This window comes from Gorilla gorilla, chromosome 1, assembly GCF_029281585.2.
Source record: "Gorilla gorilla gorilla isolate KB3781 chromosome 1, NHGRI_mGorGor1-v2.1_pri, whole genome shotgun sequence".
Lineage (NCBI taxonomy): Eukaryota > Metazoa > Chordata > Mammalia > Primates > Hominidae > Gorilla > Gorilla gorilla.
The window spans coordinates 114,884,989-114,911,694 of NC_073224.2; the positions used below are offsets into that span (position 1 = coordinate 114,884,989).

Here is a 26,706-nt window from a genome sequence, read left to right on the forward strand (position 1 = left end):
TTCTGTAGATGTGTATTAAGTCCACTTGGTGCAGAGCTGAGTTCAATTCCTGGATATCCTTGTTAATTTTGTGTCACGTTGATCTGTCTAATGTTGACAGTGGGGTGTTAAAGTCTCCCATTATTATTGTGTGGGAGGCTAAGTCTCTTTGTAGGTCTCTAAGGACTTGCTTTATGAATCTGGGTGCTCCTGTATTGGGTGCATATGTATTTAGGATAGTTAGGTCTTCTTGTTGAATTGTTCCTTCTACCAATATGTAATGGCCTTCTTTGTCTCTTTCGATCTTCGTTGGTTTAAAGTCTGTTTTATCAGAGACTAGGATTGCAATCCCTGCCTTTTTTTGTTTTCCATTTGCTTGGTAGATCTTCCTCCATCCCTTTATTTTGAGCCTATATGTGTCTCTGCACATGAGATGGGTTTCCTGAATACAGCACACTGATGGGTCTTGACTCTTTATCCAATTTGCCAGTCTGTGTCTTTTAATTGGAGCATTTAGCCCATTTACATTTAAAGTTAATATTGTTATGTGTGAATTTGATCCTGTCATTATGATGTTAGCTGGTTATTTTGCTTGTGAATTGATGCAGTTTCTACGTAGCCTTGATGGTCTTTACAATTTGGCATGTTTTTGCAGTGGCTGGTACCAGTTGTTCCTTTCCATGTTTAGTGTTTCCTTCAGGAGCTCTTTTAGGGCAGGCCTGGTGGTCACAAAATCTCTCAGCATTTGCTTGTATTTTATTTCTCCTTCACTTATGAAGCTTAGTTTGGCTGGATGTGAAATTCTGGGTTGAAAATTCTTTTCTTGAAGAATGTTGAATATTGGCCCCCACTCTCTTCTGACTTGTAGAGTTTCTGCCGAAAGATCCGCTGTTAGTCTGATGGGCTTCCCTTTGTGGGTAACCCGACCTTTCTCTCTGGCTGCCCTTAACATTTTTTCCTTCATTTCAACTGGTGAATCTGACAATTATGTGTCTTGGAGTTGCTCTTCTCGAGGAGTATCTTTGTGGCATTCTCTATATTTCCTGAATTTGAATGTTGGCCTGCCCTGCTAGATTGGGGAAGTTCTCCTGGATAATATCTTGCAGAGTGTTTTCCATCTTGGTTCCATTCTCCCTGTCACTTTCAGGTACACCAATCAGACGTAGATTTGGTCTTTTCACATAGTCCCATATTTCTTGGAGGCTTTGTTTGTTTCTTTTTATTCTTGTTTCTCTAAACTTCTCTTCTCCCTTCATTTCATTCATTTGATCTTCCATCACTGATACCCTTTCTTCCAGTTCATTGAATTGGCTACTGAGGCTTGTGCATTCGTCATGTAGTCTTGTCACTTGGTTTTCAGCTCCATCAGCTCCTTTAAGCACTTCTCTGCATTGGTTATTCTAGTTAGCCATTCTTCTAATTTTTTTTCAAGGTTTTTAACTTCTTTGCCATGGGTTTGAACTTCCTCCTTTAGCTCAGAGTAGTTTGATCGTCTGAAGCCTTCTTCTCTTAAGTTGTCAAAGTCATTCTCTGTCCAGCTTTGTTCCATTGCTGTGAGGAGCTGCGTTCCTTTGGAGGAGGAGAGGTGCTCTGATTGCTACAGTTTGCAGTTTTTCTGCTCTGTTTTTCCCCCATCTTTGTGGTTTTATCTACCGTTGGTCTTTGATGATGGTGACGTATAGATGGGGTTTTGGTGTAGATGTCCTTTCTGTTTGTTAGTTTTCCTTCTAACAGTCAAGACCCTCAGCTGCAGGTCTGTTGGAGTTTGCTGGAGGTCCACTCCAGACCCTGTTTGCCTGGTTATCAGCAGCAGAGGCTGCAGAAAAGCGGATAGTGGTGAACAGCAAATGTTACTGCCTGATCATTCCTCTGGAAGTTTTGTCTCAGAGGAGTACCTGGCCATGTGAGGTATCAGTCTGCCCCTACTGGGGGTTGCCTCCCAGTTAGGCTACTCAGGGGTCAGGGACCCACTTGAGGAGGCAGTCTGGCCGTTCTGAGATCTCAAGCTGTGCGCTGGGAGAACCACTACTCTCTTCAAAGCTGTCAGACAGGGATGTTTAAGTCTGCAGAGGATTCTGCTGCCTTTTGTTCGGCTATGCCCTGCCCTGAGAGGTAGGGTCTACAGAGGCAGGCAGGCCTCCTTGAGTTGTGGCAGGTTCCTCCCAGTTTAAGCTTCCCGGCCACTTTGTTTACCTACTCAAGCCTCAGCAATGGTGGGCACCCCTCCCCCAGCCTCGCTGCCACCTTGCAGTTTGATCTCAGACTGCTGTGCTAGCAATGAGCGAGGCTCCGTGGGTGTAGGACCCTCGGAGCCATGCATGGGATATAATCTCCTGGTGTGCCATTTGCTAAGACCATTGGAAAAGTGCAGTATTAGGGTGGGAGTGACCCGATTTTCCAGGTGCTGTCTGTCGCCCCTTTCTTTGACTAGCAAAGGGAATTCCCTGACCTCTTGTGCTTCCTGGGTGGGGCGATGCCTCGCCCTGCTTCAGTTCATGGTCAGTGCACTGCACCCACTGTCCTGCACCCACTTTCTGACACTCCCCAGTGAGATGAACCCAGTACCTCAGTTGGAAATGCAAAAATCACCTGTCTTCTGCTTCGCTCACGCTGGGAGCTGTAAACTAGAGCTGTTCCTATTCAGCCATCTTGGCTCCACCCCCCAGAGGCCAATTTTAAATGGCATCTTTGTAAGATAGAATAGGCTTGAATCTTGAGGGAGAGCTGCAAAGGAAAGGTGGCTGACAAGCATTGGACTGTGACATGAGTGAGAAATATACTTTTTGCTGAATTAAAATGTGGAGAGCTACTTGTTCAGTAGTAAACCTTAATAAGTCAATCCTGACTAGTGCAAGAGTCATTTCTAGCACAGTGTCTGTTGGGAAAAAGCTGAGTGTTGGGAAGAAAGCTGAGGCAGGGCTTGCATGTCTGACATAATGTCCTCTGGAATGTGTGTAGACTTGCTGGATCCTTGCTTCTAGCCCTCCAAGCTCCTAGATCTGTTGTATTCCCATTATCTCAAGTAGCAGAACATGTTCCATATAAATGCTAAACCGTCCCAGCTGTAGATCATGAGCCTGCCCTTTTGACCCCCACATTCTCACCACCTGATTCTCTGTTGGATTACCAGTAAACAGCATGGGCTCCCAGAGCTCTGAGCCTTCGCAGCCTCCACAATTGTGATGGCCCCCTGGTCCCACTTTACTTCTCAAACTGTGTTTTTCTCAATCCTTTGACTCTACTGGACTTTGTCACCCCCAGGATCTGGTGTTGGGTCTGATCACCCCAACAGCATCCATTCTATGCCTGCTATGTGCTAGGTACTTTGTTACCCAGAGAGGAGGAAGGGAAAGTGCATATCTAAAAAAGATGAGGAGATAAATCACAGCCATCATGGTAGGCTGAAAACATGGTCCCCAAAGGCATCCATGTCCTAAGCCGCAGAACCTATGGATGTTATAAGATAACACATGTAAAGTGCCCACACGTGGCCTGGCATGTAGTTGGAGTTCAAGTATTAGTCAGCATTAATTGTAAAAAATTATTTTATTTTCTAACTTAAAAATGTTTTTACTAATTTATTTTGAATGGACAAATAACAATTGTCTATATTTATGGAGTAATAGTGAAAAATTTGAAACGACTTCATAAACGTTCATCAAGATGGGGAAGGACTATATTACATATTATATTTAATGAGATGAATTTATACTGACATGAAAAAATTATGAAAGATTTTAACCAGCATGGTCCTTATTTCATTTGTATAGTTTCCATGGCAGAGGGTAGGAACAATCTGGGCAAGCACATTTAAAGCTTCCACTTATATACGAGGGTAAATCACATCCACTCATATTCCACTGTTCAAGGCAAATCACAGGGGTTCTTCCTATTAGGAAGCACTGCAAGTCACATGACTAAGGGCATAAATGTATAACCATCTTATGGGGAGAAAGTGGATAGTTAGGAACAGTAATACAATCTATCAAAGCTGGTTAGAGCCCACCATGGAGTAGATATCCCACACTGTGTGTGTGTGTGTGTGTGTGTGTATTTCTGTTTACTTTTATGACCCATATCTGTGGGCCACACATATGGGGAAAACACTATGCCTGTAGACACCCCAAGCAAATGAGATTACCATGGAACCTCAATAATGAGGGATAACTTCCAATTTCTTAATTCTCCACTGATGAGATGTGGATACTTGAGTGATCCCCAGGCTCATTCCCAAGTGAAGATTTTTGGTCCTTCGTAATACCTTGGACATTCAAATTTGTATTTAGTTTCTAGTGAAAAAATTTTCATTTAATTTTTACAACAGCATTATAGGATAGCTACTATTATCCTCATAATTCACTATGCATTATGGGCCTTTCAGAAGCACTCTGATTGTTAAAAGCCTCTAATTAGGAAGACTAATTAGACATGCCATTTTTGAGCAATTTGAGGGGATAGAGGTGGGGAACCCCCTTGCATCAAAGTTATAACTGTGCCTCAGGGATAGACACATGTGCAACAGAACCCAGAATAGGTATGCTCATTTTTCAAAACTAAAACCCAGGCTTTGTAGGGTTAGAGTAAAAAAATGGCTTTGGATTCTTGTCAATCAGAGGAAGAAGAAGGTCATAGAGAGTTCTTAGGGTCATAATTTTACATTGCCTAAAAATATTTTAGAGTAGGGTGAATCATGAGAAACATTTTGGCTTCCTATGGTATATTATTGAGACAACCTGTCCCCTACATGGAAATATTGTCACGGGATTCTTGGGGTGTTGCTTTGTGAGACAGAAACCTCTGTGGCCATTGGTGCTTTTGCACAAGTTTTGCTCGAGCCTGTTGGGCTTGTTTGGTCCATTCAGCCTGGCAGGCTGCACATGGCTCATGCTACCAGCCTGGATCCCATGCCTGCCAAGGGCCAGCCAGATGCAGAGCAGAGAGGGGTATGTGAGCAAATATGAGGTCCAGCCACTATGCACAGCCAGGCATGCCAGCTGCAGCAAGACAGGCAGCTCCAGGTGCCAGTATGGGCACTGACTCCCTGTGAGGCTCCAGCTGGACCAGGGGTGCCACAAGCAGATTTCATGGCTGGCACTGGAGAATGCAGTGGTGCCTGGAAGCTTGGAGATGCCAAGAGCTAAAGAGCCCCAAAGAGGGTGTCACAGCCCTGGCTCAGTGAGCTCCTAGGTCTGGGCTTCCCAAAGGGCTGCAGCTCCTCTCTCCTTCTCTCTTCTCTCCTTCTTGTTGCCCACAATGTGGCAAGCAATGGGCATGTTTCAGCCCTGTTTGTGTTACAACTCTTTTAGCTCCACCATTTGGCGGGTCCTGAGTTCTTGTCCTGCGTCCAAGTAGAATGAGGTAAGTTGACAAGTGGAGGGTAAGCAAGGTGAAGAGGAACTTTACTGAGTGACAGAACAGCTCAGAGGAGACCAACATTGGGTAGTTCCTCTCACAGGCAGGTTGTCCCATTGAGTGTTCAGTTCTCAGCAGAGAGGAGACCCTGGAGTGGGTAGCTCCTCTCTGCAGCTGGTTGTCCCAGTGTCTGCTTAGCTCTCACAGAGAGGAGACCCTGGAGTAAGCAGCTCCTCTCCACAGCTGGCAGGTCATCATTGTCAACTCAGCTCTTAGCAGAGAGTAGACCCTGGGGTGGGTAGCTCCTCTCTGCGGTTGGTTATCCCACTGTCTCAAGTCTGGCTGAGTCTGGGGCTTTTACAGGCCTCAGAGGAGAGGAAGTGTGCTCCAACTGGTCCATAGGCACCCAGATAAAACACAAGTTCTCACTCTGGTTTTTGGGACCAGCAGCCCAGCCTCCAGGCTTCAGGCCCTCCCCAGCTTGAGGGTAGGTCTTCACCGGTGACCTGCTCCCTTCCACCCAGGAGCCTGCCTCCTGCTGCCATTCATGGCACCCAAACTGTTTGTGCAAAGGGGCACCTGCAGGCAAGCACAGAGGCTGAGCTGCCCCCAGCAACCCCTTGGCCTCTCTCCCATGCTGGCACCCAAAGTCCTGAGGGGGCCAAAGCCATGTGTCAGTGCTGCCTGGAGTGGGCACATACCCGGCCAGGCTGCAATAGCACCCAGCCTCAGCTCCAACCTTGCTCTGGGAATGGAGTGGGTGCTGGGAGCAGAAAGAGGCCAGGCAATGGGAGGAGACACTTCTTAGCCTGCAGGAACGGGGTGGGGGGCCTTACAGGGCCCCCAAGAGTGCAGAGATGCCCAGGTCTGCAGCTGTGGTTTGAGCAGCTATAGCTGCACCCAGGAGGGTGGGGCTCCTGCCTGCTCCAGGAACCCAAGAGCACAGGGAGGCCCAGTTGGTGGACATGACTCAGGCAGCTGCAGCTGTGCCTGAGAGGGTAGGGCTCCTGCCTGCTTTCAGCCCCAAAGAGCACAGGGATGCCCAGGTCTGCAGCTGCAGCTGGGCAGCCACAGCTGCACCTGGGGAGCAGGAAGCTCCTGCCCTGCCAACTCAGAAGGAGGCAGGGCCTCCACCTGTTCCTGGTTCCCCCAGCTCCATGGAGCTGGCAGCCCTGGTGTGCCACCCCCATTGCAAGTGGCATCATGACAGCAGCTGCTCTAGATAGGCCGTCACTGCCATCAATATGTCACAAAAGTTAAATTTCCAGTTTGGCAAACTCAAAAGCCTTCAGGGACTAGCTGGGCAGATTGCATAAACGTTACACTGCTGGTTGGAGAACATAAAGAATGAAATTCTGGGTGACCAATGTGATGGCATGGCATGACAGTCAAAAGGCATCCAGTTAAAAAGGAAAACTGTCCTTTCAAGCAAAAAGACCATGGGCAAATTTTGATGCCTACAATTTCTAAACTATGTTCTCAAAGATTTACTTGATAATATTCCTATTTTACAACCTTACCTTTGATAGTAAAAGGGAGTGGCAATTCTCTGAGGTGACCGGGCAAGAGTCCTGTGAAACCAACTTACTTTTTTTCTATACTTCTATACTGTGGTATATTTTCCCTGGCTTTCTGGGTTCTAAATTTATTACATGTTATTTCATGACAAAGAGGTATACTGGCATCAAAAGTCAAAATACAGTTTTTCATTTCTCGCAAGAAAGAAAACCCAAGTTAAGTGTTTTTCATCCCAGCACAAAAATTTTCCACCCATGGGCACGGACCTAATTCTAACCTAAGCTCAAAGTTCCAAGTTCATTTACTCAAGAGGTCTGAATAAATGTTTACTTTGGTCACAGCTTTTATCCAATTTCCGTATCTGACTCACTAGGTGCTTCTAACTGGTGCCCTGATGTTACCTAACAGAGCAAGGATACAACAAACAGCAAACATAATTTGTTTCTTAATCTGTGCTTAATCCATGCTTGTTTTGGTAATGTCTGCACATGCTAAGTCCCACTGACAGTGTTAGTTGGTTAGCATTAATCTTATGGAGTTGCTGTTGCCAAAGGACATATCCTTTCTGTGGAGGAATAAAACAATTAACAAAAACAGCATGATTGTATAACCTGAACAATGAATGAAAAATGAGTTGAGGCTAAATTTTATTCTGGGAGTTAATCATGACTCACAGAAAACACTGGACCAGCTTCCTAAACTTTCTGTGCCTTGGTTTGCCCATCTGTGAAATGCACTCTCTGTACTTCAAAGTTATAACAATCATATGCCCTAGATTTTAAAATTGTTCCACAGGCACCTCATTCAAACATTCAACAATATTTATTGAGGGCATACTATTGTAATGCCTAACCTTGTTTTTACTAACCCTGTTTTTAGACTCTCCCTTTCCTTTAATCACCTAGCCTTGTTTCCACCTGAATTGACTGTCCCTTAGCTAAGAGAGCCAGACAGACTCCATCTTGGCTCTTTCACTGGCAGCCCCTTCCTCAAAGACATAACTTGTGCAAGCTGACTCCCAGAACATCCAAGAATTCAATTAACTGATAAAATACTGTGGCGAGCTATATCCGCAGTTCCCAGGAATTCGTCCAGTTGATAACGCCCAAAGCCCCGCGTCTATCAGTTTGTAATAGTCTTAAAGCCCCCGCACCTAGAACTGTTTACTTTCCTGTAATCATTTATCCTTTTAACTTTCTGCCTACTTTACTTCTGTAAAATTGTTTTAACTAGACCCCCCCTCCCCTTTCTAAACCAAAGTATAAAAGAAAATCTAGCCCCTTCTTCAGGGCCAAGAGAACTTTGAGCGTTAGCCATCTCTCAGCCGCTGGCTAAATAAACAGACTCTTAACTCGTCTCAAAGTGTGGTGTTCTCTCTAACTCGCTCAAGTACAACACTATGTGCCCAGCACTGTTTGTACAAATCCAAAACATCCCACCAGTTGCTCGGGCCACATCCCTGAACCCAACCTTTGCTTTTTCATTTCTCCCAGACGCTCAATCAGTGAATCCTATAGGCTCTATCTTTTCAATAGATCTAGTAGCAGACCACTACTCACCACTCCACTATCACCATGCTGGCCCCAAAACTATCAACTCTTGCCCAGACTACTGCAATAGTTTCCAAACTGCCTCCTTCCTTCCATCCTGATCATCTACAGATCTCTTCATACAGTATTCAGAGCAAAACTTTTCTATGTGTCACCTCACTGGCAGACCAGGAGTCTCTCAGCTACCTTTCTTAGCTGTATTTTAGGTACCAGACTTAGTATACCAAGTCTACCTGGCTTATAGCTAGGACTCTATCATCTGGTATTCTGTTACAACAAATGTACTTTAAGTTAAAAATAATAAACAGGCTTATATTTAAGTAGCAAGTGCTTGATACGGCTGCTTTAGCAGATAGGTCTACTGGTAGAATCTAGAGGGGAGGAAATAAGTCAAACATGGAGACCAAGATGCAAAAACCACTCATGAGCAGCCACATAGGACAGAGGTCCCTCTGGAGAAGCCACCAAAGGATATAAATCTGTCTTCAGGTTTGTTTTGAGAAAACACCCAAGCACGAAAGCTGCTGTACAAAATTACTATTGCCCCATTAGGCGACTCTGTTTTACTTTTGTCTTAGCATTAATCCTACCTTGTGGGGAAAAGAAAGAGAGATCAGACTGCTACTGTGTCTGTGTAGAAAGAAATAGACGTAAGAGACTCCATTTTGGTCTGTACTAAGAAAAATTCTTCCGCTGTTAATCTGTAACCCTACCCCCAACCCTGTGCTCCCTGAAACATGTGCTGTGTCCACTCAAGGTTAAATGGATTCAGGGCTGTGCAGGATGTGCTTTGTTAAACAAATGCTTGAAGGCAGCATGCTTGTTAAGAGTCATCACCACTCCCTAATCTCAAGTACCCAGAGACACAATACACTGTGGAAGTCCGCAGGGACCTCTGCCTAGGAAAGCCAGGTATTGTCCAGGGTTTCTCCCCATGTGATAGTCTGAAATATGGCCTTGTGGGAAGGGAAAGACCTGACTGTCCCCCAGCCCGACACCCATAAAGGGTCTGTGCTGAGGAGGATTAGTAAAAGAGAAAGGAAGGCCTCTTTGCAGTTGAGATAAGAGGAAGGCATCTGTCTCCTGCTCATCCCTGGGCAATGGAATGTCTCAGTGTAAAACCCGATTGTATATTCCATTTACTGAGATAGGAGAAAATCGCCTTAGGCCTGGAGGTGGGACATGTGGGCAGCAATACTAGTCTTTAAGGCATTGAGATGTTTATGTGTATGCACATCAAAAGCACAGGACTTTTTTCTTTACCTTGTTTATGATGCAGAGACATTTGTTCACATGTTTTCCTGCTGACCGTCTCTCCACTATTACCCTATTGTCCTGCCACATCCCACTCTCTGAGAAATGCCCGATAATGATCAATAAATACTAAGGGAACTCAGAGGCTGGTGCCAGCGCAGGTCCTCTGTATGCTGAGCGCCGGTTCCCTGGGCCCACTTTTCTTTCTCTATACTTTGTCTCTGTGTCTCTTTTTTTTCTTAAGTCTCTCATTCCACCCGACGAGAAATACCCACAAGTGTGGAGGGGCAGGCCACCCCTTCACTACCTGATTTTTATTTATTGCTTGTCTCCTCCTTTTAAAATATAAGATCCAGGAGATTAGTGGCCTCTATCTTCAGTACCATAGGGTGCTTGGCACATAGTATGTGATTCAGTCAGTGTCAGGCCTCTGAGCCCAAGCTAAGCCATCATATCCCCTGTGACCTGCACGTACACATCCAGATGGCTGGTTCCTGCCTTAACTGATGACATGCCACCACAAAAGAAGTTTAAATGGCCCGTCTTTGCCTTAAGTGATGACATTACCTTGTGAAAGTCCTTTTCCTGGTTCATCCTGGCTCAAAAATGTCCCCCACTGAGCACCTTGTGACCCCCCCACTCCTGCCCGCCAGAGAACAAACCCCCTTTGACTGTAATTTTCCTTTACCTACCCAAATCTTATAAAACGACCCCACCCCTATCTCCCTTCGCTGACTCTTTTCGGACTCAGCCCACCTGCACCCAGGTGAAATAAACAGCTTTATTGCTCACACAAAGCCTGTTTGGTGGTCTCTTCACACGGATGCGCATGAAAGTCAGTATTTATGAATGACTCAAGACACAAAAATAGCTTCATAAAACAGTGCTTTGCTTGAGATTTTATGAATAAACCAATCTGAAGTCATCTCTTTTCTAGCTCAGAACAAATTTCTCCCTTTTATTTTAGAGGAAGATGAGAATGGAAGGTGCAAATGTAACATGAGTTTACTGAAGAAGGAAGCACCAAGATTAACCTAAATGAGAATACTATTCTAATGACATTAGCCAGAGAATAATATCGTTCCTGTTCCAGTACTGCCAATTACCATTACAAGTCACAATATCTTCATTTACAATGTGAGGACAATTATAACACCTAATTATTGGTTATTGTGAAGGTTAAATAAGAAAATATACTTAAAACCCTTAGGACACCACCCAGAACTTCATCAATAAATGCAGCTATTTTGTTATTATCATATTTATATTAGTGGTATACTACATCATAAATCCACTCAAAGCTGATGCTGAGTCACGGTGACCCCTAACTGAACACATTGCCTCAATCTGCTCCCCATAATGCACTTGAGATACCCACTGCCACAATGACGTCTTTGGTGATTTTAATTTACTACTATTCAGAGGTTCCCAATTTTGGCCTACAGGTCACAGGCAGTAAGAAAGGGATTTCAGGGACTAAATCAACTTATCACTAGGTAAACCGAACAAGGACAGTTTGATCTTATCGTGAATCACTGGAGGGCACGGAACAAGTCTTACTTCTAGAACCCCCAGGGCCCAGCGGAGTGTCTGACACATGATAGTCGATGTTGATTAAATAATAAATGAATGACGAACACATGCCACCTCCTTGACGGGCAGTTCAGGCAATCAGACGTCCTGTGCGTGATCAGACGCCTAGCGCTTCAGAAGCACGACTGGTGAGAACTGGGCAGCCCTTCCACGCTACGCACTGCAAGAACTGCCTGTCCGGAAAGGTGACTGCACCAGCTCCGCTCCGGATATCTTGGCAGGACGCGCCCTCTGGCGGCGCCTCGCTCGTAGGTGGGCCCCAGCGCGCAGTCGCCCGCCCCCGCACGTTGGGAAGTTGGGAGGGAGGCGCGCGCTTGGCCGCGCGGGGCGGGGCCTCTACCGGCCCGATGGAGCGCGCGGGCGCTGCCAGCCGCGGGGGCCAAGCGCCTGGCTTCTTAGTGCGGCTTCATACTGAGGGCCGAGCCGAGGCGGCGCGGATGCAGGAGCAGGACTTACGGCAGTGGGGGCTGACAGGTGAGCGGGCTCCGGGCGGACTTCGGCCAGGCGTGCCAACCTATTGGGACTGCCTCTTGCGGGCCGGGGGCGCAGCGGGTGGGCCGCCCGGTGGGCAGTTTACCCGCCGGCGCCAGGGCCTTCCTTCGCTCCTGCCGTGGGCGGAGAGAAACTGCGCCCGGGCTTGGTGGCCACGGCCCCCGCCTGCGCGGCGCGCGGGGCCGGCGGACGCCAGATGAATGAGGTCGCGGGCCCGGTAGCCAGGCCTGGCCCCGGCCTGTGGAGGGAAAACGTGGTGAGATCAGCGCCACCTGCAGGCCTCCGCTGAAGAGTTGGACGGCCTGGTGCACCAAGGATGTAGGTTTCCAGTTGCTGTTCCGGTGGGTTTGGGTCCCGGCCTGGGGAGCTTATTGGTTGCTTCTGTAAAACGATCAACTCATCTCCCAGCTTCAGCTTCTCCGTTTACTGTGCGCGCGCAGTTATTGGAGAATTCGCCACTGATTAATTCTCCGGATCGAGTTACGTGCGGTAGTGAGCGGACAAACTCAAGCAAAGCACTGTTTATGAAGCTATTTTTGTGTCTTGAGTCATTCATAAATACTGACTGAACCACGTACTATGTGCCAACTTAGCTTGTCCGCTCACCACCGCACGTAACTCGATTTATTGACACTAGCCCTTACGGAGAGTCTGCAAAGCGCGAACCTTGCATGCCCCCCAGCCCTGCCGCTGCATGGCTGACCGTACTTCCTGCAGCTCCGAGACCCCGCTCTTCTGGGTCTGCGCTGACTCGCCGCTGAACCGCCCCAGCCTCGTTTTCCTTACTTACAAGTTGGGAACGTAGTGTGTGCTTTGACTGTATTGACAGAATCATGCATCAGTAATAATACAGTCGTTTATTCATTACTTATTGAATGCTACTGGGAGCGTATTCTTAGGCATTGGCTACAAAGATGAGCAAAACAAATAGGGACCCTTCCTACCTAGAGTTTTAGACTAGTGAGAGTGCATTTAAGAGTATAAACTAATTTATTTAAGTGCTCAATACCACGAAAGAGTAAGGTTTGTCATTCTAGGAATGAAACAAAAGGTGCAATTCTGTGTTCAGCTTAGAAGACTGAAAGATGAAGTTGAATGGAGAGGACGCTGACGTGAAAGAGAAAGACCTCTCTCCTTGATTCCCTGAGTCTGTAAGAATGTGTGGCTGTAAGGAGTATGTATCCAGTTTTAAGTATGAGCTTGTAGACTGGTCTTTTTATGTTTGACTTTATCTTAACGAAAGTTTATGTTTGTGGGTTTGCCTATTTCCTTGCAAGTGTTGGGAATGGTTCTTTAAGAACTTGTGTGAGAGACGGCTCAGAAAAGTGTGCCAGTTGATACTTAGCTGTGGATAATATGCCAGGAGAAACGTACATATGGGCAAGTGTTTTAGTGAAAATGAGGAGACAAGAGGTTGCAAGTTTGAGTGGATGGAATGGAGTGAGTAAATTCAGAATTAAGTAGGCAAATGTGGCAACTTGGATAAATTGGTAGTGGAGAAGGAAAATAGAAAAGCAGAGTCAAAGAATAGCTACTGAATATTATAACTTGTAATTTCTATTTCTGTTTACCAGAATAAACTAGTGTTATGAGAAACTATTCTTCATGAGTTGGTTAAAAAAATTCTTAATACTTTTTTTTTTCGTTTGGTTACAGAAGTAGTACGTATTTTCAGTAAAACATTCAGGGAAATAGCCTATGCATAAAGAAAATAAATATTAATCTCCATAATCTCCTGTTAACATGTTCTCTATCCTGTATAATTTCCTTTACTCTCTGGTGGAGGGGGAAGGTGAAAAATGGAGTTTCATGTACATTTTTTTGGGAAATCATAACTTTTTTTCCTTATCAGTCTTCTTCAACATCATTCTTAATGGTTACAGTGTTTCAGTATATGGATGTACCATAGTTTAGACAGTCCCTCTTCTTGGTATTTAGGTTCTTTTTTTTTGCTATTGTAAGTAACATAAATATCCTTGTAACCAAATATTTATTATAGCTATGGACGTTTAATTCCTGAAAGGTACCATTTCTAGAATAAAGAGTATGCAAAATTTTTGCTTATTTCTCTATACTCTCAGCAACACTGGTATTTTCTAATTTGAGAAGTTAATATGCTATCGTATTGTTTAATTTAATGTTTATTTGGTTACCAATATTGATGGACATTTGGATATTCATCTTTGGATCATGAAGTTACCTTAGGACCTTTTTGTTTCTGGAATATGCAGACCTATTACTTTTTGCTGTTTTGCTTGCTTTTTCACTACTTGTCATCTCCCTGACAGAAGGGCAAAAGAATCTACATCTGGAGGTTAAAAAGCTAAAGACTACCTTTCCCAGACCCCACTGTAGTTTGGTTGTAAACGTGACTTGGCTTTAGCCAGGCACATGACTGGGAGATTTGGAAGGGGAAAGTGAGGGGAAGGACACAGAGGGGTTTGGATTTTCCGCTTCCCTCTTAGCTACTACCTCATGGGTCTCTGGGAGGGTACAGAGCATTCATTTTGTTATCATGGATTGTGGCTGTGTTGATAGGTCCCTGGGGCTGACAGTACCGTGGCCTCCTGGTTGCTTCCTGGCTTCCAGGTCGTGGAGGTAGATACTTCCTTGGTGTGCCCATACTGTGGTGCTTGATTTAGCAGTTGTACCCAGAAGATCAGCCTAGATGTTACTCCTCCAGGCCTTTCGACAATTTTATGGTGATCTAATTCCCTGTATTACATTCCTTTCTGCCTAACCTACCAAGGGTGATTTCTGGTTTTTGCTGTTGACTCCTAAGTGTTAAGTATTGTTATCTTTGTGGATATAATTACATATTATTTTTGAAAATTCAACTTCTTTTTTTTTTTTTTGAGATAGGGTCTCACTCTGTTGCCCAGGCTGGAGTGCAGTGGCCCATTGCAGCCTCGACCTAGGCTTCAGTGATCCTCCCACCTCAGCCTTCTGAGTAGCTGGGACTACAGGCATGAGTCACCAGTTGTAAGAAATAATACAGAAAGATCCCATGTAACCTTTACCCAGTTTCCCCTCGTGGTCATATCTTGCAGTGTGGTACATTATCACATTGTGTACACTTGCAGTGATGGTACACTATCACAACAGGATATTGACATTGGTACAGTCAAGATCCAGAACATTTTCCATCTCCACAAGGATCCCTCAACTTGCACTTTGATAGCTACACTCACCTCCCTTCTACCTCACCAATTCCTTAACCCCTGGCAACCACTAATCTGTTCTCCATTTCTATAATTTTGTCACTTTGAAAATGATATGTGAGTAAAATCATACAATATGTAGCCTTTGGGGACTGGCTTTTTTTCACTCAGCGTAATTCTCTGGAGATTCATCCAGGTCGTTGCATGTATCAGTAGTTTCTTTTTATTGCTGAGTAGTACTCCACAGCACAGTATACCACAGTTTGTTTCACCACTCACCCACTGAAGGATATCTGAGTTGTTTATAGTTTGTGGCTATTGCCAAAAAAGAAAAGAAAGATATTGTAAACATTTGTATACAGATTTTGTATGAAAATAAATCTTCATTTCTCTATAATAAATGCCTAGGAGTGCTGTGAGTGGGTCATATGGTAGTTGCATGTTTAGTTTTTAAAGAAATTGCCAAACTGTTTCCAGAGTAGCTGTACTATTTTACATTCCCACCAGCAATGTATGACTGAGTTTGGATTCTTTGCATCCTTGCCAGCATTTGATATTGCTACTTTTTTATATTGACTATTCTAATGTATGTGAAATGCTATCTCATTGTGGCTTAGATATGAATTTCCCTATTGGCTAATGAAATATGTAACCTCTTTGATAAAATGTCTTTTTCTGTCTTTTGCCCATTTTAAAATAGGATCCTTTGTTGTTGTTTTTTCACTGTTGAATTTTGACATACTCTAGTCTTTATATACTCTAGATACTAATATTTTCTCAGATCTATGTCTTACAAAAGTTTTAAATTTTGGCTAAAATTTATCAGTTTATCAATTTTTTCTCTTATGGATAGTTTTCTTGTTGTTTGGTGTCAAATATAAGAACTCATTGGCTACTCCCAGATCCTAAAGAGTTTTTTCCTAAAAGTTTTACAGCTTCTTATTTAAGTCCATGATCTACTTTGAGTTAATTTTTGTTGCAAAAATTTTGATATGTTGTATTTTCATTTTTATTTAGTTCAGTGTATTTATTTCCCTGGAGACTTCCTCTTTTGATGGACTGTTTAGAAAGAAGTGTGTTGTCTAGTTTCCAAGTGTTGAGAGATTTGCCTCTAATGTTTCTGTCCATGAATTCTAATTTTATTACATTGTGGTCAGAGAACATACTCTGTACAATTTCAGTTCTTTTAAATGTGTTGGGGTTTTCTGGCCCTGCTTTAGTTTGGATATGGATTATCTGTCCCCACCAAATATCATGTTGAAATTTGATCCCCAGTGTTGGAGGTGGGGCCTAATGAAAGGTGTTTAGGTCATGGGGGCAAATCCTTCCTGAATAGATTAATGCTCTCCCTGAGCAGGGAGCAGAGAGAGTGACTGACTTACTAGCTTCCAGAAAGCTGGTTGTTAAAAAGAGCCTGGCATCCCCCATGCCTTTCTTCCTCTCTCACCATGTGATCTCTGTACATGCCACCCCCACTTCCCCTTCTGCCATTAGTGGAAACAGTCTGAAGCCCTCACCTGAAGCAGATGTTGGTGCCATGCTTCTTGTACAATCTGTAGAACCATGAGCCAAATAAACCTCTTTTTATTTATATATTATCCAACCTCGAGTATTCCATAGCAACACTAAATGGACTAAGACAGGCCCTGAATATGTTGTATGGTCCATGGCACTTGAAAACAATGTGTATTCTCCTGTCTTTGGGTATCAGCAGAACTGCATTCCTTTCTGGAGGCTCTAGGGGAGAATATATTTCCCAGCATCCAGAGGCTGCCCACATCACTTGACTCCTGGCCCCTTTCCTCCAACTTCAAAGCCAGAAACATTGCATCTCTTTGATCCTTCTCTAGCCAGCTTCCTCTCTAACCACAGCTGTTAAAGTTTCTCCGAATGATGCATGTGATTAGATTGTATGTCCATTGTGTTATCCAGGCCCACCTGGATAATTCAGGGTACTCTTCCATCTCAAGCCCCTTAACCTTGATTATATGTTCAGAATGCCTTTTGCCATATAAGGTCACATACTCACTGATGCCAGGATCAGGGCTTTGACATCTTTGTGAGGGCCACTATTTTGTCTACCACTTCTTCCTTTTACTTTTCACTTATTTAATTATTTTTGGGTTGAATTTCTTGTAGACAATTTATAATTGGGTTATGTTTAAAATCCACTCTGGAAGTCTTATTTTTTTTTTTTTTCTTTGAGACGGAGTTTCGCTCTTGTTGCCCAGGCTGGAGTGCAATGGCACGATCTCAGCTCACCGCAACCTCCTGCCTCCCAGGTTCAAGTGATTCTCCCATCTCAGCTTCCTGAGTAGCTGGGATTACAGGCATGAGCCACCATACCCGGCTAATTTTGTATTTTTAATAGAGATGGGGTTTCTCCATGTTGGTCAGGCTGGTCTTGAACTCCCTACCTCAGGAGATCCTCCCGCCTCAGCCTCCCAAAGTGCTGGGATTACAGGTGTGAGCCACTGTGCCCGGCCAAGTCTTTGTCTTTTAATTGGTATACTTACACCATTTATATTTCAAGTAATTATTACTATGTTTGAGCTTAACTCTGCCATCTTATTTATATTGTTTTTAGTTTATCTCTGTTTCTTTTTCTTGCCTTCCTGTGAATTATTTGAACATTTTTTAGAATTTTATTTTTGTTTATTTACAGTGTTTTTTAGTTTATCTCTTTGTGTAGCTTTTTAGTGGTCGTTACGGGTATTGTATGTAAATGTACGTGTGTGTGTATAAAATCACAGACTACTGATATTGTCATTTTACTTATTTGAGTAAAGTATGGAAACATTACTTCCCTTTATATAAACACTACTTCCCTATATATCTATCTTCCCTTTATATTTATAGCTTTACTTTTTGTTTATAATTGTCTTAAATATTTCCTTTAGAACCACATCAGACACTGTTATAATCTTTGCTTCAGCGGTCAAACATAATTTTAAAAACTCAAGAAAAGGAAAACCTATTGTATTTACACATGTTTTTGAATGCTGCATTCTCACCTTGATGTTCCAAGGTTCCATCTTTTATCATTTCCTTTTTTTCCAAGGGCTTCCTTTAGCCATTCCTTGAGGGTAGGTTTGTTGATGATAAATTCTCTTTGTTTTCCTTCATCTGAGAATTTCCTCTTCATTCCTGAATACTATTTTTCTTGATTACAGGAGTCTGGATTGACAGTTCTTTTCTTTCGATATTTGAAACATGTGGCATTTCTTTCCGGCCTTTAAGATTTCTGACAAGAAATCTGCTTGCACTTGAATAGTTTTTCCTCTTTAAGTAAGGTGTTGTTTGTTTTTTTTCTGGCTGCATTTAAGATATTTTCTTTGTCTTTTGTTTTCAGCATTTTAATAATTACATATCTTGGTGTGTGTTTTTTTTGTTTGTTTTTTTTTTTGAGATAGAGTCTCTCTCTGTCGCCAGGCTGGAGTGCAGTGGCACTATCTCAGCTCACTGCAACCTCCGCCTCCTGGGTTCAAGCGATTTTTGTGCCTCAGCCTCCCGAGTAGCTGGGACTACAGGCACCCGCCACCACGCCCAGCTAATTTTTGTATTTTTAGTAGAGATGGGGTTTCACCATGTTGGCCAGGATGGTCTCAATCTCTTGACCTCGTGATCCGCCTGCCTCGGCCTCCCAAAGTGCTGGGATTACAGGCGTGAGTCACCGCGCCCGGCAATGTTTTGTTATGTTTGCGGTTTACTCAGTTTCTTGAAACTGTAGCTCTTTAGCCAGATTTGGGAAGTTTTCAGCTATTATTTATTTAAGTACTTTTTCAGCCCTATCCTCCTTCACCTGTTTTTATTGGACAACATTGAACAAATGTTAGATCTTTTGTGGTAGTCCTGAAGGTCCCGGAGGGTCATTTGTTTTCAGTCTGCTTTCTCTCTCTTCTGATTGTAATCTCTCTATAACTTCTATTCTGTAGAGTTCACTGATTCTTTCCTCACTTCTTTCCATTCTGCTGTTGATCCCATCAACAGCATCAGTAGCCTTTTATTTTGGTTATAGTATTTTTCAGTTTTTAAAATTTCCCTTTGGTCTTTCTTTATATCTTTTATTTCTTTGCTGAAATTTGTTTCTTACCTGAGGTTTCCTGTTTTTTTCAGTTGTTCAAGTGCATTCATAACTATTTGTTGAAGCATTTTATCATTACTGCTTTAAGGTCTTTGTCAGATAATTCTACCGTCTATGTCATCTGGGTGTTGGCACCTATTGATTATCTTTTTTCGTTCAGTTTGAAATCTTCCCAGTTCTTGATACAATGAATGATTTTTATAAGAATTGGAGCCAGGCATTTTTTTTTTAATCATGTTTAAACCTCCTGTTTGACTGTCTTTGTCTGATGCTGCTCTGGCAGGGGAAGAGGGTCTGCTGCCTTGTTAGTGCCAGGTGGGGATAGAAGTCCAGGCTCCCCCTTCAGCCTCTGTCCACATCTGGGGATTGGGAAGGGGCTCCTCCATCCTGCTGGGTGAGGGTGGGAGTTGTGGCTCCCTCCTGAGTCTCTACTGATCCTGCAGGGGAAAGCTAAGGGGTAGGGCCTCGTTATTGGTTGGTGGAGATAAAAATCCCAGCTCCCTACTTGGCCTTCTCTTATACCATCCTGGCGGGGTGCTGGGGCACTCGTTGTAGCTGTAGGTAGAAGTCTATGCTTTCCACTTAGCCTTTGCTGGTGGGACCACAGGTTTATTCCTGTGGTGTTTACTAGAATAGAGCAGTTATTATCTAAAAGTTTCCTGTCTTGCTAGGCTGCCATTTTCTAGCAGGAGCAGGCTTGTGAGGGGTGGGGGTGGTATGGTTTGGCTGTGTCCCCAACCACATCTCACCCTGAATTGTAATAATCTCCACGTGTCAAGGGTGGTGCCAGGTGGAGATAATTGAATCATGGGGTCAGTTCCCCCGTATTATTCTCGTAGTAGTGAATAAATCTCACAAGATCTGATGGTTTTATAAATGGGAGTTCCCTGCACAAACTCTCTTGCCTGCTGCCATGTGAGATGTGACTTTGCCCCTCATTTGCCTTCCACCATGATTGTGAGGCCTCTCCATCCATGTGGAATTGTGAGTCAATTAAACCTCTTTCCTTTATAAATTACCCAATCTCAGGTACTATTAGCAGCATGAGAAGAGACTAATATTGGGAGGTGTTCTGATTTGTTTTGGTTTTGGTCTACATCAGTTGGTGTTTCCAGTTGGCTGATTTCTTGACCTGTCAGACTGGGATATATAAAGCAAAAATAAATTCCAGGGAACTTACTACCCTGCCTTCCTCAGGCCCAAGGTCCCTAGCCAGTCTGCTTCTTCACTACACCTTTCAGAGTTTTATGCTTGTTTTCTGTAGCATGTCTAGGGTTTTTATTTGTACTTAGCAAGAGGAATAAGGGAAAGTAAGTATACCCCCATCAGAAACAGAAATCTCTGAATTTTCTGATTATAAAATGGGGATAATACCTACTCCATAGAATCATTATAAGCATTAAATGAGATACTGTAATTTATTTATTTATTTATTTTTATTATTATTTTTTTGAGACAGTCTCGCTCTGTTGCCAAGGCTGTAGTGCAGTGGCGCGATCTCGGCTTACTACAACCTCCGCCTCCCGGGTTCAAGCAATTCCCCCTGCCTCAGCCTCCCAAGTAGCTAGGATTACAGGTGCCCGCCACCACACCCAGCTAATTTTTGTATTATTTATTAGAGACAGGTTTTCACCATGTTGGCCAGGCTGGTCTTGATCTCCTGACCTCAGGGTGATCTGCCTGCCTCAGCCTCCCAAAGTGCTGGGATTACAGGCGTGAGATACTGTAATTTATGTAAAGTGTTTACTACTACTCTGGTATTTGTAAGTGCCTAAGAAAAATAACTTATTTTTTAAATTTTGTACAATTATGTATTTTGAAGATTTTTTTAAAGGTATAAGTTAAACCAGATAGTTATGTTTTTGCTAATAGTTCTTATATAAAGTATGTTTAAGGTCTTTCACCTTCCCAAGATATGGCTGTTCTTTGAAATTGGATTTTTTTCACCAAGGGAAAGAGAAAAGAGAGTAAGTTCCATATTAATTTCACACGTTTTCTGCCATCCCTGTACACAGTTAAATACCCTTTGTGAAACATCATTTCCATTCTTAAAAACAGTGCTTCTGTGTTGAAGCATTATTCAGTGTAGTCCTAAGTTTTTTCTTTTAGCATTGATGGCATATTTAAATGGGTGCAATTAAACAAGCAGACACATGTACAATCCATGTGTTGTTGCTCTTTGTTAAGTTGCATCAGTAATGCCTCATTTCCCAGAATGGACACTGCTGTAAGTCTCAGGCAGTATAGAGGCCAGATCCCAAGTTGACTTTCTCATCTATCAAGTGAATCAGGTTAACAATGACAGGCTACTTTGGGGCTTTGAATATAAAGGTGAGTAAGTCTGCTCAAAAAGTAGTTTGGAAGTCAGCAGATGTTTAGATATCCATAACTCCTCAGCAAAAGATACGGCCAGTGAGGTTTAGGGTTATGTGAATTTAGGCTGTGTTCCTCATTCAAACTCTTAGAACATTGCCTCTGCATGTACTGAAATGTCTGCTCTTCGGATTTGCTGTATTTTTTGTTTCTAGGGATTCACCTACGCTCTTACCAGCTGGAGGGAGTAAACTGGCTCGCCCAGCGCTTCCATTGTCAGAATGGCTGTATCCTGGGAGATGAGATGGGCCTGGGGAAGACCTGCCAGGTGTGTTACTATGCGACGAGTACTGCTCACTGCCACTGTGATACTTCCTTATAACGCATTCTGGAGCTGAGAGCTCTGGAGCTAAAACAAAGCTCAGTTTCACAAATGTCCCTGGGATCCAGGCTAACTGGCTCTTGCACCGGGAAAGGGCCTTCCCTGTAGTCTTCTCTGCCTCAGTCATTGCAGTTGCCCTACTGACTTTATTCAGGGCCAGCAAATGCTACTTGTCCTTTCTTTGGATGTTCACATAGCTCTGCTTTAAGCTCTCTAAAAAGATATCACCTCCAAATTTGTTTTGCTAAAATTTTGTATAGACTTTTTGCGTCTATGTTCATGAAAGACATTGGTCTGTAATTTTCTTGTATTGTCATTATCTAATTTTAGTATTGGGGTAAAGCTGGCCTTGTAGAATGAGTTGAGAAGTATGTCCTTCTCTTCCATTTTCTGGAAGAGTTTATGTAGAATTGCTGTTAATTTCTTCCTTAAATTCTTGCTAGAATTCACTAGTGACTCCACACTTGTTTTGTAGACACATCTGGTTTATAGTAATAAAAGATAAACTTTCTCTAAATTGCATCCTCAGGGAAAGCTAGACTGAATGGTTTTAATTCAATAAGCCACTTATTAAAGAATGGTTCCTGGCACAGTTTGGGCTGAGAAGCCATAGATAATTTAAAAAGAGAATTATTTCTGTTATAAAAACTAACTACCACCCTGTAATCAAGCACTCTAACCATAACCATGAGTTGCAATGCGTGTTTTGCATGATTGAACTTTTGTTTTTGAGACAGGGTCTTGCTCTGTCACCCAGGCTGGAATGCAGTGGCATGATCTTGGCTCACTGCAACCTCTGCCTCCCAGGCTCAAGGAATCCTCAGTCTCCTGAGTAGCTGGGACTACAGGCATATGCCACCATGCACAGCTTGTAGAGATGAGGTCTCACTATGTTGCCCAGGCTGGCCTTGAACTTAATGGGCTCAAGTGATCCTCCTGCCTTGGCCTCCCAAAGTGCTGGGATTACAGGCGTAAGCCACTGCACCCAGCCCATGGTTGAAATTATAGTGCGTATATAGTTTGTATTTTGTTAATCTAACAGTGTCACTGTAATTTTTTACTTCGTTATTCTTCACAGTCATTATCAACATTGCATAATATTCCATCAAGAGAATATATAATTTACTTAAATGTTCTACAGACGAGAAATGGTGATTCCTCCCCTTTTTGTGCTGTTTAATCTTGATAGGAACATCTTTGTGCTTGTAGCTTTCTCAGGATTTTCAATTATATCCTTAGGACAGATTTTTCTCAGAAATAGCTCAGCATTTGAAGATGGAGTCTCTTGACACATTTTTGTTTTAAAACAGGTTATTTTCTCTGTATATTACAGCAACATTCAAGTCATAAGTGTGTACTAGAATCTTCTGAAGTATGCCCATTTGCCTTTACCAATATTTCCATTTTATACCCTTCCTTAAGCTTAGGATCGTGTATTGTCTGTTTTCCCTGTTAGAATGTGTCCTCCAGGAGGGCTGGGCATTTTGTCTGTTCTGTTCACTGTTGTATAACTGGAGCATAGGACAGTGCCCAGCAAATAGAAGACACCCTGTAAATACGTATGGAAGAAAGGAAGACAGTAGGGGAAGGTGGGAGGAAGTGAGGGAGGAAGGAAAGCATCCTCCCTTGCTCGGGAAAGCCTGGCAGGCAGCAGAGGGCCACCATGCGATTGGCCCTTTTTACAGTCATATCTTGGCACTTCTTGCTTAATGTTTTCAGAGTATTGCAGATCTTGGCCATCAGTTGGATTTTCATTGATTTCTATTGTCTTTCCTGACTTTTTCTTTACAGTAGAGGTTCAATTACCTAAACATTGAGCCTCATTGCTTGTTAACTACTGAAGTAATTGAGTTCCATAAATTTCCGTGGCAAGTATATTGAGGCTTACATGATTTCGCTCTACAAATGGATTACTCCCCTAATATGCGGAAGTTCGTACAATATTTCTTTGTAAAACAAGTCTTATACAAGAGTGTGTGTTCCCTACAGGGTTGTGGGAACTTCATGGTTGTTTCTCATGGGGAAATGTGATCAAAACTGCCTTTCTTTTTCTGTGTTCCAGACTATTGCTCTCTTCATTTATTTGGTAGGAAGATTAAATGATGAAGGACCATTTCTGATTCTTTGTCCCTTGTCTGTTTTGAGCAACTGGAAAGAAGAAATGCAGAGGTACAGAGTAGATATAGCTGAAATTTTATTGTTTATCTTGATTAAGATTTTTTTTTCTGGATGATGTATAAAATATGATAAAACAACCTATTGTCGTAATTAGTAAGTTTATTCCAGAAAACTTTGAGCTGATAGAGTGTAGGTAGACACTGAGGATATAATAGGGGAAGAGTAATATTATTACTATTTGGCAATTTAAAGGTCAGCAATCGTTTATAGTAAGTATTGATGAACTTAGTAGAAGCCATTGTTTTTTGTTTGTTTGTTTTGAGACAGAGTTTTGCTCTTGTTGCCCAGGCTGAAGTGCAATGGCATGATCTTGGCTCACCACAACCTCCGCCTCCCAGGTTCAAGTGATTCTCCCGCCTCAGCCTCCGAAGTAGCTGAGATTACAGGCGTGCATCACGACGCCTGGCTAATTTTGTATTTTTAGTAGAGACCGGGTTTCTCCATGTTGGTCAGGCTGGTCTCAAACTCCCGACCTCATGTGATCCGCCCGCCTTAGCTTCCCAAAGTGCTGGGATTACAGGTGTGAGCCACCGCGCCCGGCCTATTTTTCATAGTGACGTAGGAAGTAACTCGTGGAAGAGATCGTTTTATTTTTAGAGTCAGCACAAGACCTTTTTAGATCTGATCCCTCTACCTGTTCACATAGGAACTCGCTCTGAGGTTCAACCATTTTTTTAGATAAGATTCAGAGCCCCAAGACTCTGGTTGTAGGACCTCATGAGGTCTGCACATTGCAATCCTCCCATGAAATGTAATTTTCCAGATATGCACATCCTGTCACATGGATCTAGTATTTATGTTTATCTACTTCTTTTCTTGGATTCAGATTTGCTCCAGGTCTTTCCTGTGTAACATATGCAGGCGACAAGGAGGAAAGAGCCTGCCTTCAGCAAGACCTGAAACAGGAGTCATGTTTTCATGTGCTACTGACTACCTATGAGGTATTCATTCGTTTCTCTATAGCAAGAACTCCTAACCTGTGACCTTAGAAGTTGTAGAGTCTGCTGAAATTATATTTAAGTTTTGTTGAGAGCACACACTTTTCTGGGCAGGGAGTCTACCTTCATCAGATTCTCAAAAGAGGGCTGTAACCAAAAGAAGTGAAGGATCATTGTGCTTCAAATTAGTTCGATCTTTTCCTTTCTTGGTGGATCAAGGGGGAAGGCTTCTCAAGGAAGTGGCAGTTGAGCTGCCTCTTGGTTGATGAACAGAAGTCAGGCAGGCAGGCAGGGGAAAGGGTTTTGTGGACTGAGGAATCACGTCTGTTACTGGAGGATAGGAATGGAAGACAGCTCCGGCCTTATTTTAAATCCTTGTTTTTCAGTCTAAGACAGTGTGTGCCACTGACCTTCCACTTAATCAGGCTTTTCTCTTTGTTTTTAAGATGGCGCTACTTAGAAATTATTCTCAGAACTTTTTTTACTTAGTGAACGAATGAGACTTAGATAAATCCTATAGTTTAAGAGAGTTCACAGAAAACTAGCTTATCAATATCAGAGTTTATCAATGCCAGCCTTTATAACGTGTCTTCCTAATTTTTCAGATTTGCTTGAAAGATGCATCATTTCTAAAATCGTGAGTAGGTTGTACTATTTAAGAACTTGGGTTGAATGTATTGTGAATGTCATGTCTTTCCTTCACGTTTTAGTACTTTGCCTCTCCTGGCATGTCTGGTATGTCTTCCATGAGTTCTGTTTATGGGTAGGCGGCATGGTGGGAGTCCTGTGTTTACAGTCTTCTACTCATTAGCTGTGTGTCCTTGGGTTAGTTATTTAATCTCCATGAACTTCAGCTTCTTCATCTGTAAAATGAGGATAATTGTTTCTTACCTCAAATAGCTGTTACGAAAATTAAATGAGATTAAATATACTTTGTATGGTTAATAGATATTAGGCTCTTTACATGCAACTTGCATAGACCCCTTTCAGTACTACCATTTGGAGAGTTTGCTGTAATACAGAAGGAGAACCATTTGAGCTGTTTGCTGGAAATAACCTAAAATAGCAATCAGTGCCATGGAATTAACTTTTTAGAAAGGGAGTTTTAAGTGTACCTCTAATTAGTTAACCTCATATTGGCCCATGAAATCAGAAACTCAGCAATACCACCTAATAATGGGAATGATAGGATCATGTCAGGATAACAGTTACAATGCAGATTAAACAAGGGCTAGAGTTTAGGTAAGAAAGATATGTTGACAGGGTTTCATTCTCTATAACCTCTGTAGTTATTACATGGTTAGGTGGATATTCTGTATTTTAATATTCAAAAATCTTTGTTTTCAAAGTATTTTATCAATATTTTAAATGTTATTTCTTATCCAGGTTCCTGTGAGTTGGATTTCTATTTTCATGTTATTTTGAAATACTAGAGGCTAGGTCATAGATTTCATGACTTCTATCCAGTATTTCATTTAAGTGAGCATATTATCTTATTTTTCTTAAGATATACATTCCCTCTCTTTTTATTATTAATATTCAACTTAATATTTGTTGAAAGTCACTCACTGGAAAGACATTGTTCTGAGAGTTATTGGCAATAGCAGGAAAGTAAATCATAGAGCTTCCCTAAGAAGACAAACTCCAGTGGAGGGATGAGAAGTGTACAGATATCCATAATACATAGCAATATATGGGAAGTCTCAAAAGATAATAAAATTGGGACATAAATGTTGCTGGGTACTTTACATAAATTATCCCATTTAATCTTCATGAAAACCCCACGAGGCAGCTATTATCATCCATTTTATGAGTGAGGAAAGTAAGAGATTTGGTAACCCATCCAAGGTTACTTTGCTGATGATAAATAGCAAAGCAGACATTTAAACCCAGCATTTGGTGCTGTGGAGCC

The 26,706-nt window shown here is 42.7% G+C and overlaps 2 protein-coding genes across 6 annotated transcripts in view; one reads left to right on the forward strand and one right to left on the reverse strand.

The window, feature by feature from the left end:
• Nucleotides 1-11,522, reverse strand: part of FMO5 (flavin containing dimethylaniline monoxygenase 5) — a 59,249-nt gene extending 47,727 nt beyond the window's left edge. Inside the window, exon 1 of the mRNA XM_055357242.2 lies at nucleotides 11,214-11,522. The gene's annotated coding sequence lies outside the window, so the exon portion shown is untranslated. The remainder of the gene's footprint in view (nucleotides 1-11,213) is intronic.
• The window catches only part of CHD1L (chromodomain helicase DNA binding protein 1 like), a 53,109-nt gene continuing 37,920 nt past the window's right edge, over nucleotides 11,518-26,706 (forward strand). For 3 of the 5 annotated variants that reach the window (XM_055357172.2, XM_055357174.2, XM_055357199.2), the window contains exons 1-5: nucleotides 11,552-11,720; nucleotides 21,512-21,624; nucleotides 23,741-23,847; nucleotides 24,683-24,797; nucleotides 25,400-25,431. In XM_055357172.2, the coding sequence (XP_055213147.1) occupies nucleotides 11,594-11,720; nucleotides 21,512-21,624; nucleotides 23,741-23,847; nucleotides 24,683-24,797; nucleotides 25,400-25,431 (494 nt within the window). In that variant the 5' untranslated portion in view covers nucleotides 11,552-11,593. Of the gene's footprint in view, nucleotides 11,721-21,511; nucleotides 21,625-23,740; nucleotides 23,848-24,682; nucleotides 24,798-25,399; nucleotides 25,432-26,706 lie in introns of all 5 variants that reach the window. The other 2 variants (XM_019021344.4, XM_055357202.2) reach the window with 2 other exon arrangements.